General features: G+C 42.0%; 1 protein-coding gene across 3 annotated transcripts in view; it reads left to right on the top strand.

The window, feature by feature from the left end:
• The window catches only part of SYNE2 (spectrin repeat containing nuclear envelope protein 2), a 200,289-nt gene that overhangs the window by 25,674 nt on the left and 161,350 nt on the right, over nucleotides 1-13,265 (top strand). For all 3 annotated transcript variants that reach the window (XM_075503772.1, XM_075503771.1, XM_075503773.1), the window contains exons 3-12: nucleotides 3,299-3,360; nucleotides 4,310-4,405; nucleotides 4,675-4,752; nucleotides 4,844-4,936; nucleotides 6,168-6,349; nucleotides 8,593-8,789; nucleotides 9,253-9,353; nucleotides 10,132-10,233; nucleotides 11,001-11,138; nucleotides 12,015-12,179. In XM_075503772.1, the coding sequence (XP_075359887.1) occupies nucleotides 3,299-3,360; nucleotides 4,310-4,405; nucleotides 4,675-4,752; nucleotides 4,844-4,936; nucleotides 6,168-6,349; nucleotides 8,593-8,789; nucleotides 9,253-9,353; nucleotides 10,132-10,233; nucleotides 11,001-11,138; nucleotides 12,015-12,179 (1,214 nt within the window). The remainder of the gene's footprint in view (nucleotides 1-3,298; nucleotides 3,361-4,309; nucleotides 4,406-4,674; nucleotides 4,753-4,843; nucleotides 4,937-6,167; nucleotides 6,350-8,592; nucleotides 8,790-9,252; nucleotides 9,354-10,131; nucleotides 10,234-11,000; nucleotides 11,139-12,014; nucleotides 12,180-13,265) is intronic.

Below are 13,265 nucleotides of genomic sequence, written 5' to 3'. Positions count from 1 at the left end.
GTTTGCCTGAGAGCTGCCCACGTGAATCAACACTTGCAGTATCTGGCCCACATAATGCTTCTGCACATTAATATGGAGGGAGTCAACCCAAACAAGACCAAATGACCTCATCCTAACCATCTTTCTGTAACCATCCCCAAAAGCAAGTTCTCCCAGTCAGTAGCAGTACTGTGTGTTTGACAAGAGCTAGAGCTGGAAGAGTCACTGGCGTCAGGCAGAGTAGTTAATATTTGCTTTCCATCCCTTTTCAAGCGCCAGCAATACCAGCCTTGCCTGCCTGATAAAACTGAGTGCAGCTACTCAATAATCACTTGTTAGGTAATTGGAATGGCTCCCGCACGGGTGTTCTACCAAAGGGTGTGGTTGGGTCCTGTGCTAACATGAAGCCAGTATCTCCAATGCTATTTACGTCCTCCTTGTGAGCGTTGCAACGTTGATAGGTCTGTGGGGCATGTTGGCACTTATTTTCTGTTTTCCAAACAAAACAGAATTTTGAGGTTGCATTTTTGTCCATGTCTTTAAGACTGCCCTTATCTTACTGTTCATCATGATCTCTGTGATATTTAAGAAGCATAAAAAAAATCCAGCAAGCAGGGGAAATCAACTGTTTCATGCTCCGACAGGATCATAGTATTGCAGATTAGAAGAGGACTGTTGAAAGACGTGTTAGCTACAGGATGCAAAACAGCCCTTGACACACGTAATCCGTGAATGTTTTTCTCGCTGCTCACCCGCCCGGTAAAGCAGAAGGCAGTCTGTGGGTCGGATGGTGGGGTTAGGAGCAGGAGGCTGCATTATCCTTAAGCGGTTTGCTCCGCTTTGCGAGCTGATGAAGCTCTGCATGGCAAGCCCTTCAGGCCATCTTGGATGATGAAAAGCCACCCAGGACTGGGGTTTGTGTCTGCCAAATTACCAGAGACCAGAGTAATAAAGTGTGGGACATTTTCCTCTGAGTGGCATTTTCATTTTCATGGGCAGAGCAGTCAGGATTTTTTTTTTCCCCAAGGGCTTGATATTTTGGGTATCTTGCATCCTGCCCAGCCTACAAAAACATACATATCTATTGCTGAGTAGTCTTGCACTTGCCTTATGATGTCAAACTTGCCTTCACATTAATCTTTTGTGCAAGAGCATGCTTTTAGAGGCAGAAGAGATCGTCGGCTCCCACCTCATCTCCCAGATTTGTTTCTTCTTGCAAGCTGATGGCCTGGTCAGAGTCTCCCACTGCCTCTCCCACACAGTGGGAGGATTTACCCCAGCTGGAAATGGGCACCGAGTACCCCCACAGCTGCTGTGCCCACCATCTCCCTCCAGGCCTGGGCCGTGCACGCTGCCCTACCACCTGCCGCTCCTCAGGGAGCTGCACTGGGGCCATGGTGCAGGACATGCATCGTTCTCTCCGATCTGGCAGGGCGGTGGGCCAGCATCCCATCCCATCTGCGTCCCGTATGCAGGAGCTCCAAGCCTCTGTGTCGCCATGACCCCAGTGCCCAAAGCCCCATCCTCTGCTCCTGGCTGCTGGAAGCAGCCCCTCCTGCCACTCAGCACAGCGGGGAGAGAGCCTCGCGCTTTCTCTCTGCGTTGTACCTCACCTGCCTCTCAGTCTTTGCCTTCCTGCTGCCTGGGAGGAGAGGCAAGCTGGGAGGAGAGGCAGGAGCATTGCAGGCTGGCCCCTGGGGCGGCTGCCCGTAGCCATGCAGAGCGGGGCTGGCATCTGCTCAGCCCTCAGAGGGAAGGGCTGGGACAGCCGCGTGTGTGGCGCAGGCCAAGGATGGTGGTTTGGGTGACCAAAACATCAACTCCCCTGACTGTATGATCTTGCCCTCCCTCAGTTAATAGTCTATTTGACCTGCTTTGTAATGCCTGGGCTATTAAAAACCAGTGCAGCCCTTTAGGTTTTTATTCACATGGGGAAGAAGGAGGGGATGACCACCCTTCCGCAGCTCCAGGCAGGCCCCTTGCGGGGGTGGTACTGCTTTTTGGCCTGTTTTTTTGGGAAGCCAACCCCAATGCTTGCAGTCAAAGCTGATGCAGAAAGGCAGAAAAAAAGGAGTTTGTGTTCACGCCTGCTCCCACAAGCCGTTGGGATGGCTGCTGGTGGCAGCGCCTGCGCAGCGGTGAGGCCTGAAAGGCCGTAATCTCAGGGGCCAACACCTCCTGCTGTTACCTCAGACCCGTATACAGGCGTCCAGCAGGGATGTATGGTTTTGGAGGTGGTGTGTCTTGGGAATGGGGTGGTGTTTCGGGAGGGAGCGTGGGCTGGGGAGTCATGATCATGACTGGATCATGACCTGGCCGTGACCGGGGACGGGGCTGGGGAGCTGGTCTGGTCTGCCTCTGCTGCTCACGCTCTGCTTCACCTTTTGGGGGAACTAGACTTTTCTTCATCTCTGCTACCCACAAGCCGTGGAGAAAGGCTTTCCCCTCTCTTCATCTCTAATCTGGTGCGAGAAACAGTTTAAATATTCTGATTTTTGAAACATGGGCTTAACCAACTTCCTATCTCCCTTCACAACGGCTGGTAGTTTATCACTGCATACCAGCCTGAAGGACCTGGGTGAAGAGCTGGATCTCTGCGTGACCGGGTCACGCTTTGAGTCCCATTTCACTGTTTTTTACTGGGGCACGAGTTCAAGCACTTCCTTCTTCCACCCTCTTATTTTAAGACCCCGTGTGCCCCTTTTTGGCCAGATTAATGATCTGCATACCCCAGGGAGGGCTCAGTACTGGATAGGATGCTGTTAGAGGGTATATTCCCCAATGACAGCCTAATAACTCTCCCCAGCCTTTCAGTTAGCCTAGACATCCTGTTGTGTGGCTTCACCTACAGATTTACATTTATCACCTAACCCCAGCTTCTATCCTGGTCTCATCACCCAAGTCCATACATGGCTTTTCCCGAATTTCAAGATGAATCTTGTACAGGCGATGGCCCTGAGTCTTTCAAGGAACATTAAGGAATGGATGGAGTTATTCTAGATGTTTTGCTTGGTAGGATGCTGTGTTCACACCACTGTTAGCATTTGCTGAGCTTTTGAGAAAACCTTCATTAGGTATTCTTTGCTGCATCCAGTAGAAGTATGCTTGATGGTTGTGAAGGTCATTGCAGTATCATCTCTGCAAGCAATAAAATGTCAACAACTAAAATAAGAGTTGAGAAAAACTAATATTAAATTGTATCTTAATATCTGGAAGAATGAACCTTAGGTTTGAGATGGATGCCATGTATCTTTTTGAGAAAGAGAAATAAAACCACATAATTTTTTCCATTAACCATTTTTTTCTTTTTTTTGCCCAGTGCAGCGAGAGTTTACACAGAAGAAAACCTTCACTAGCTGGATAAATTCAATATTGGCAAAGGTAAGAAGGGGATTCTTTAGGAAAGATATGCTTTTTGCCTCTTTGATTCGGATGTGGTTTATGGAGATTAAAATTTTTAGGAATAAAGAAAATTAATGTAAGATTTTTAGGCACTGGCTGGAAAAAGTAGCCCCTGGAAAGCATTTGTTTAATAGGTGTAACAGCATTGTATTGGTGATTGTCCAAGGACATTTGTAAGAGATGGTTTGTAAGTAGATGACAGTATCTTTCTTGCTGTTGTGGTAAAACATACTTGTGCTGGATTGTGGCACATGTCTCAGGGTATTACGAGGTTCTGTATTTATGATTAGTTTTACTGTGTTTAGGTAAGTATTATTCTATTATGCAATCCAAGAACATGAGTTTAATGGGATGACCTAAGTGACTGGTAAGTATTAAGACAAACCACATAGTAGCGTAGGTGCTCTTTAAGCTTTCACAAAGCAGCTCTGGGGTTCTGACTTGCTCAGGTAAAAAAAAAATCCTGTTTTGGTCCCTCTTTGAGCAGAAGCTGCTGCGCTCATGGTAGGTTTGCATTGTCCACAAGTGGGTGAAAAGAGTGAGGGCTTAGTTATTCAGCTCTATAGTCAAATTTGTACTCGGGATACATTTATTAAGAAGTCAAAATATGAATTAACCGCTTCTCTTAACTTTCCCTTTTTCAAAGTTTTTGGGTTTTTTGTCACATACCTCCTTGAAAAGTATAAATACTTGAAAATGAGGGCTAAAATTACCCTTATGAAACTCAGAGGCAGGGCAAGGGGGAATAAGAGACAAACATAATAATGGGTTAGAAGAAGCAGGATATGGCTGATTAGATGCAGGATTTACTATTGAAAAAATAAAGGATGCTAAACATTTTTTATCAGAGTAATCTGTGATATTCTGTAGTCTGTTGAATTCAGAATGACAAAAGATGGTGTGACAAGCATTGAAATTTATTTTGCAGCATACACCTCCTTCTGTTATCTCAGACCTGTATACAGACATACAGCAAGGACATTTGCTTTTGGATCTGTTGGAAGTGCTTTCAGGCCAACATCTGGTAAGACAGAGTAATAAAAATATTACCTCAATCCTTCATCAAATCCAGCAAAGATTTCTGGATATGCTTAATTGTAAGCATATGAATGATCCTTCTGGAGTCATAGAGCTATTTGCAAGTAACTTATTCTTACACCACTGACACTGAAACACACTGAAGTAAGTTGATCTGAAGTAATTTGTGAATCTTTGCAGGACTTCCCTTACCAAAATATAAAATAAAATTAATTTTTACAGCTGAGGCTGTAACCTGTTCTTGTTGCTTCACAGCCACGGGAAAAAGGATTTAATACCTTCCAGTGCAGAAGCAACATAGAAAATGCTTTGACATTTTTAAAGAGCAGATCAGTGAGTATTAACTTCAAAATTCACAACTAAAGCCAGTTTAGCTGGTGGAACATTTTCTTTGTTAACAATGATCCTTTTTTTTTTCCCCTAGCTCAAGCTCATAAATATTCATGTTGCTGACATTATTGAAGGAAAACCTTCCATTGTGCTTGGCCTAATTTGGACAATTATATTTCATTTTCATGTAAGTATTTCAGCGATGTAAGAGAGTTTCAGTGGAAGGAAAAGCACAAAAATGTGTTGACTTACGTGGTTGCCAAACGAGATGAATTAGTACAAAGCAGAAGATTATCTTCTGACATGTTGAAGTGACAGCTCAGGGAGGCGACGCATGAGTGCGTCTCGCCTGTGTCTCTGAGCTGCTTCACCAATGCTATGGTGACATTACAGCCTGATGAACGGTATCTAGCTGCAAATGGTAGGAAGGAAAGATACTGAGATTTTTTTAAAGTAACCAGTTAAAAAATAGGCTAAACTCTTTCTATCTAAGGCCTGTAATGATTAAGCTCCAAATAGAACAAATAGTGCAAAGTGGCTCACATCCATCTCCCTCAGGGACAGCCCCCCTCTTCAGGGTTGGCTGTGGTCACAATGTGTAATTCTTGCTATTACTCTCTTCAGTATCAGGTGCCTGAAATAACACGAAGGCTGTCGTAGTGATGTTTCTTGTGCAAGACACTGAGCATGCATCTTGCACGGCATGAGGTTATGGGAAGGTTTGAAAGCACAGGGCCTTGCTTTAATCATGTTGTAGGACTGTAGAGGATGATGGAGCCAAACTGTCTTCTAGCAAGAGCCCAGCAGTGAATTAACATAGGTGCACTGGGAGCAAGCCGGTGACTAGGGCACAGGAGAGCACTAAGAAGCACAGTTATTTAACAGTATTGTAGCCCACATTTTTCTTGGTAAAGGTACTTGGTGCTGAAGATTCTTGTGCTGCACGTAGTCCATGCATTATCTTTTTACCTAAACCAAGCTTCTCTAACCAAATGTAGATCTCTCAGGTCTATCGAGTAGGTTTTCCTGCACCCTGAGTGAGCAGGCAAACTCTGAGCATGCCTAATACACGGCACTGTTGACAGCAGAAAACACAGCTGCCAAGGGCTGCTTTCACTGGTAGGAGGAGTAGAAAAGCACGTTGAGTGAGAAGGTCCCTTGATGCCGTTGCTGGTACCCACAGTATAACATGGAAGTGTTTGGGTGAATATTTCCTGCCAAAAAATCACCTAAAGATGGGAATTCAGCATGAAATAGTTCAGGTTGAACAGATGAAAAAACCTGATCTGATCTTTGGGGGCAGGGAACTACTGTTGCAGCTGTGATTGAGTCCTTTCTAATTCTCTGTGGTTTTCTGCCATTGATGTCTTGGTAATTTTTCACTGAAGCCTGATTAACTCTTCTATTATCTCTGATAGATTGAAGAACTTGCCAGGACACTTGCTTGTGCTTACAATCAGCCTTCACTTGGTTGTTCAAGTGCTGTTGACTCCTCTCCAAAGGCAAGCCGATCAGCTGAAAAAAGTGCTAAAATTAAGGAACGGTGGAAGATGTCTGCTACAAAGGCTCTTTTGTTGTGGGCAAAAGAACAGTGTTCACTGTAAGTGTCATCCAAGACTTATAAATAGTATGTTACACGTATTTACTGCTTTCCTCTAAATGTGGTGATATTTTCCCCTGTTTTTTTAACATTGCTTAGTGTCAGCTTAGCAGAAAATCCTTTAGATTTCAGATGTTATTGCCAGTGCTTTTAGCATTGGTCAGGCCCTAAATGTTTTGACATGAGCCCTTTAAATATAATAATGTGAAGCTAATCCTACTAATAAAATACCACAATGTAAATTGAGTTGTTTGGCTTTTCTCTTTTAGGGGCTTCTGTGTGTTAAGTCTAGTGGAATGTTTACATGATTTGCTAGTTTTAATCCTCATGGCTGGCACTGGCTAGCAAAGTCTCAATAAGTAATTTTTTTTTAGAATGGAAAATGTGGGATTTCTGGGATTCGCGCATCTTGTGGTTTTCTGTCAAAACACTGCGTGATCCCCAAGAAGGACCCTAGTCCTAGAGGTCCTAGTCCCCAATTCTAACAAGATGTTTGCTTATGCTTGATGTACAGATAGCTCTGTTGATTTCAGTGAGAGTATTTACAGCACACAATCTGGAGCAGATACAGGTATTTCTTGCAAGGGGTAGGCTTTACATTTTCTTCAAGGGCTACTGCTTCACTCCCAAGATGTTTCAAATATGTTTTACAATAATGTCAGCCCTTTCTCTCCAGCTCTTTGGTTGCTTTATGTTCTAATAACATCCTACTAATACTCCATGTTGTTAGTGGGAGATAAAGGCCTTTGTCAGCACATCAGGCACTTTCTGCTGGGATAATGTTTTCAGGCACTGAAGTTTCCCTTTTAGCTGTGTTTTATCAGGACAAGATTGACTGGCATGTAAAAAACAGCTCTCTGTCCATTTAATCTTCCTCTTTCTTTTGCTTGTTTTTATTTTTTAGCAATATTTCTGAACTGTGATTACGTGATTACGTTGAATGATTTTTTTATCAGTGAATCTCTATAGTTTTTGGTAAAAGAACAGATCTTGTAAGTCCTGGCCCATTGTTTTGTAACTAAATTTGATCACCTGAAACCCCACATGTTTCCATGCTGTAACATACTCATAATATACAGGCTGTTTCTGGAAAGTTGTCCCAGAATTCACTGTGACTTGCAGAGCAAGGCACCTCACAGCACTGTCCAGGCACTGCTTAATAGATGTTTTAAAGACACTGAGCTAAATAAGAGAAAAATAAATATTTTTGTGGCAGTAATATATCACTTTTAAGGTCTGGATTTTCTAAAATGCCAGAGTTGATTCCAATACTCAGTGCCCTTACAGACAAATACATGTTCTTCAGTGCTTTGCTTGTTGTTTTTCCATCCCATAGAATGCATAGATATTGAGCATAAAGGTGATGTTCAGAAAGGATATTGGCTCAGCAAGGCTTTATCTTCAGAATTGTCGTGGTTTAGCCCCAGCCGGCAGCTAGCCCCAGCTGGCAGCTAAGCACCACGCAGCCGCTCGCTCACTCCCCCCCGGTGGGATGGGGGAGAGAATCGGAAGAGTAAAAGTAAGAAAACTTGAGGGTTGAGATAAAAACAGTTTAATAGGTAAAGCAAAAGCCGCGCACGCAAGCGAAGCAAAGCAAGGAATTCATTCACTACTTCCCATGGTCAGGCAGGTGTTCAGCCATCTCCAGGAAAGCAGGGCTCCATCACGCATAATGGTTACTTGGGAAGACAAACGCCATCGCTCCGAATGTCCCCCCTTCCTTCTTCCCCAGCTTTATATACTGAGCATGACGTCATGTGGTATGGAATAGCCCTGTGGTCAGTTTGGATCAACTATCCTGGCTGCGTCCCCTCCCAGCTTCTTCTGCACCTGGCAGAGCATGGGAAGCTGAAAAGTCCTTGACTAGTGCAGCAACAACTAAAACACCTCTGTATTATCAACACTGTTTTCAGCACAAATCCAAAACATAGCCCCATACCAGCCACTATAAAGAAAATTAACTCTATCTCAGCTGAAACCAGGACAAGAATGCAACACAAGATGAAAACATTGAGTCATTTTGCAAAAACAGTATAAAAACATTTAATTGTAGCAATTGATAGTACTGGCTGTATTGTTGTCTGACCCAGCTTCTGCAGAAGTTCAGTGGCAAGGTTCTCTGTAACTCCTTGGATTTGGTTCATACCCCATTTTACTGAATTTACATTCTATTTCTAAATTTGTACTTAGGACATCTGAGGAAACAGGCTATAACGTTTTGTTTCTCATCATTTTTGGGATAGGCACAGCTCTATCAATGTGACTGATTTCAAGTCAAGCTGGCGAAGCGGACTGCCTTTTTTAGCTATCATCCAAACCTTACGACCAGGTCTAGTTGATTTGGAGAAGGCAAAAGCTAGAAGCAATAAAGAAAACCTGAAAGAGGCTTTCAGAATTGCAGAACTGGAGCTGAATATTCCACGGCTTCTTGAACCTGAAGGTAAATGATCTGCTTTTTTTTAATCTTTGTTATCAGGAGTAAGATTAATATATGTGTTGACTTGTAATACAGGAAAAAGGAAGACTGTGCTTAAGTTTGAAATGGAACATAGATATTTACTGTAATGCTCAAACCTGAGTTTCTTTATTTTATAACACTGTACTTAGGATTTGTAGGGTTTTTGAATTGGCAGCAAATGCAGGAACAATATGCAGAAGAAAGGATATGAAACTTTCCCGTCCATGGGAGAAACTTTTTCATTAGTTAATCATGTTATATTAAAATATTCCCAAGGAAAAAATGTTCATTACATATTAATTTCTGTCAATGGTATGTTAACTGAGCAGCTGCAAAATAAACATGTTTATGGTAATGTGTTTTAAGAACTGCAGTATAGCGTGTAATTATGTGATCAGGCCTAGAAGGCTGCATGATTATGTAAATGGTGTATTGGCTCTTGTAGATGTTGACATTATGAATCCGGATGAAAAATCAATCATGACTTATGTGGCTCAGTTTTTGCAATACTCCAGGAATTTGCATGAGTCTGAAGAAGACATGCAGGTATGTCATGTGGCTTATCGCTGAGGCATTTTTAAATGAATGTGCATCATGGATACCGAGAGTATCAGTACTTTCTTTGCCCAACTTATAACCTGACTCAGTAACAGTTAGATAGTAGGTCCTCTGATTCAGCTACTGACAGGGCTGAATTGGCTTGAACGTTCTGATGCTCCTGTGTGGTAGTCAAGACTCAATGTGATAGATTTTCGATGATACAGGTGGAATTGCTGTGCAGGTTGTCTTGTTTTTTCATGTAACTATTAAAGAGGACATTTTCAATCCTGGTTGTCTTCATGTGTGCTCTGAAGTCTGTATGTAAATATTGGGGTAGAGGCAGACAGATTTGCAAATGTGCAGAACAACACAGCTTTAAATTTAATAATAGCTCACATGTAAAATGGACAGAATTTGTCACTCACAGATCATACTGGTTGGAAAACCAAGTTTTCTATTCTCTATATATTCTCCTAGGAGAGTTTATGTATTAATTGATTAGTCACATATCCCCATACTGATAATCTCCTTTCAATAGTACTGCAGTCAGGCTCTTCTTTTAAGATGCCTTCATATAGCCAGGTGCCAGGTTTAAAACTTTGGCCTTGCTCTATAATAGTGCTTGACCCAAAACTGATTAGAGTCCTCAGGAGTTATTATTTGTTTTTCAATAGCTTTGAACGGGTTTTATCATATGCTCAATGTGTGTTGTTTTATGGCATAATGTAAATTAAAAACAAGGCTTGCAAAATGGAAAAATGAAATTTTCTGCTCTAATTACCAGGAAAAAGTAAAAGAGGCCGTGAGCTGGTTGGCTGCACAGGAGAAGAAGTTAGCAAAGTTGCTGATCGACACAGAGAACGAAACATATTACCAGAGGTGCAAAGTAAGTTGCATTTCATATTTGACTGCTTTTGCAAGAATAAATATTAAAAATATTCCTAGAAACATAGCTTTTCATCTTCATTGACTAAACTGAAGTGTTAAATAAACTTTTAAACAAGAGTTGGAAATCTGACAATGAATTTGGCAAATGCCCTCAAATGATTGAGGGGAAGATAGAATGAAATTCTTTCTGTTAGGGAACAGATTCATGCTGCTTGGTTTCTCAGCAGAGCAAGGTTTTTTGGAGAGAGTAAAGTAGTGTCTTAATTAATTGACATAGTTGAAGACTTGGACAAGATTCAAGCACGTAGGTCCTTTACAGGGTCACCTTTGCCATTTCTGTGATAATAATAACAGTAGGTTTTACCCAACTAATGTTGTAGAGGAGCAGTTGAAATGTTGACTATAGATTGTGCCTGAAGTAAAATTTCCTTTGGTTTATATTGTAGCTGAGTTTGTAATAAAATGGCTCATGGGGGACTGTGAGGGGAGGAATTTTCCGTTTCTCTTGGTGGGAGGGGAGAACCATGTCCTGACTGCACTGACATTATCTTAAATACAGATTTTGCTAGTGAATGGCACCTATAATTTCAGACCTAAATACTGCCTGGAGACAAGTATGCCTCTTTCCTGCTATCTTGCCTTTCTGCGCATCACACCCTTTGAAGATAATGGAAGTCATACCAACATGTTCAAAGGCAGTACGTGGCTCCATGAGCTTCCATCTGAAGTCTTCCTCTATGAATTACTCTTCCTTTTTATCCCTAGGAAATGATGTCATTTATGGAAGCATTTAACCAAGAAAAAAAACCCTTTCTGCCTGTGTTGTCATCAAAAAGAAGTGAAGCTGAGCTGTGCGAAGGCCAGCAGCAGATGAGAGAAGAGTGGGATAAACTGATCTCTCAGGTCAGAGGCATTTCTAGCTCACTTCGTTACCAGCGTGAGCGTGTTTGGTGAAGAAGCCTAAGTCTACCCCAGGAACTCGCACAGGGAAAAATGGGGAGGTGATACTTTATTTGGATTGATAAAAGAGGTATTGACCCTGAACCTGAAGTCCAGACAAACTGAGTGGTGTACAGTGCCCAAGAGGAGGCAGAAGGTGACTGTGTATTATCCTTCTGCCTCCTGAGCCTCAGGACTGTGAGACGTATGCGAAAAATGGCCTGTGTCTGATTATCTTTCAGCACTCTTCTGATCAAAGTTTTTGGCCTATTTATGCTTAAAAGGTTCTTTTGGGACATAATTATGGCTCAGATAATGATGCAGCTGGGAAAAGTGTGTTAATATATTCTTTCTCATGGCATGGATAGTGATATAGTGAGATCTGGTTGGTCAGTGCTTTGCAATGAGGTTGGCTGTATTGTCTCCCTCTGCCACAAGTGGGTTGCGTTGGGCCTTGCTGGTAATTGCTCTTTATGGAAGAGATGTTCCCCTGTCAGCCCTATGGCGGAAAGCTGTCCAGAGCACCCTGTTTCCCCTCTATTTTGCAACTAATTTACTATAAACTTCCCTGTTGCTGGGCCTTGAGATGGTCACCAGCCAAGGATACTGCCAAATTCTCTGTAGTGTTACAGAGGCTACAGGCTGGGGAGCAAATCTGGGTCTCAGGTGAACATAGCTGATTTGCAGCTGACTTCACTGAAGCTCCTTTCTGAATGGTGATAGGTGTTTTTTTTTTTTCTGGGATGTCTAGAGCATCAGCTTACGGAGCATATGTCAGTATCTTGGGGATGAGGAAGAAAGTAATACTGAGAAATTTAATCACTTGTTTTCCTTTTTAAGATTAACGAATGGAAAGTGAAGCTGGACCAGATGTTGCCCTCCCCTCTAGATAGCATTGAGGCCTGGCTTCAGGAGGTAGAACATCTGCAGGCAGAAGATTTACCTGATTTGCAGGACCCGTTTAAAGCAATGTTTGTCTTCAGAGAAATAATTGTAATATTTAAGGTATGCTGATCACAAAGAAACATTCTGCTTCAGTCTGACCTAGCAAAGCACTTGTTATGGAATTGCTATTTGACATTTTGGGAAGCGATGTGGATATGTTTATCTTCTGAAGATGAAAAGCTCTTCTGAACATGCCTTTGAACAATGATGAGTTTAATTAAATAACTGCATGGGTCTATAAGGAAGGTTTCTGACTTCACTGGTGTGAGATTACATTTGAGTACTCTCTGAATGAGTAAATTATGGTATTCTTTTTTATGTGGTTCCTGCAACTTGTTTGTGTGTTAAGTAATAACACAGGGTAATTGCATCCTTATCTTTAAATCTATGCTTAATGCATACCTATTCAGAAAAGCACTTGGCTCAGGGTTACAATCCAGTGAGTTCATGCAGTTTGTGTGTTTAAAGTTAAGTATTTGCTGAATCACTCTGTAATTCCATTCAAAGCAATGGGAGGTATTTTAGTACCTCGGTACCATGGAAGTTATTTATTCTGATCTTGAAATCTTTACACTGATAATAGGTTAAACATCCTTTTGAGTTTGAAAACTTTAAAAGGAGTAGGTGCGTTAATGCCTGGTTGATCATCATAATGCTGTACTTTTTTTTTTTTTTTTTAATGCACAAGGGGGAAGTTGGAAGTTTTTGTGACATGTCCTTAGAGAGAATTTGAAAGAATGGGAAATAGAGGTTCTTGTGAGTGGCTTGATACCACCACTTTTTTGTACTGTTCCTAGTCAGTTCGTGATATGAGAGATGTTTTTTTAACTGATAACAGCTTTGCCAGAATTTAGACATTTGATCTATGATTTTTGTTGTTCAGCCTAAGTAGTTAAAGCATTTCTAAGAATGAGACAAAGAGAGAGGGGTCATTGGTTTAGGGGTTTCTTTTTTCCCATTGAACATGTAGATAAAATCATTAAGTTCCTTAAGAAGAAACCCAAGAGACTTAACTTCTGTCAAATCTACTTTTTCTAATGGTTTGACATTCTGCTGACAATTCCCCCCCCCCCCCTCCTTTCTCTAGTCAGTCCTTTTAGTAAGTCTCATGTAGGAATCTTGTTGCCAAGATGGTGCCTTATAATG

The sequence above is a fragment of the Mycteria americana genome, chromosome 5 (assembly GCF_035582795.1).
Source record: "Mycteria americana isolate JAX WOST 10 ecotype Jacksonville Zoo and Gardens chromosome 5, USCA_MyAme_1.0, whole genome shotgun sequence".
NCBI lineage: Eukaryota > Metazoa > Chordata > Aves > Ciconiiformes > Ciconiidae > Mycteria > Mycteria americana.
Note: the sequence above shows the minus strand (reverse complement) of the source record. Positions and strands in the feature narration are given on the sequence as shown.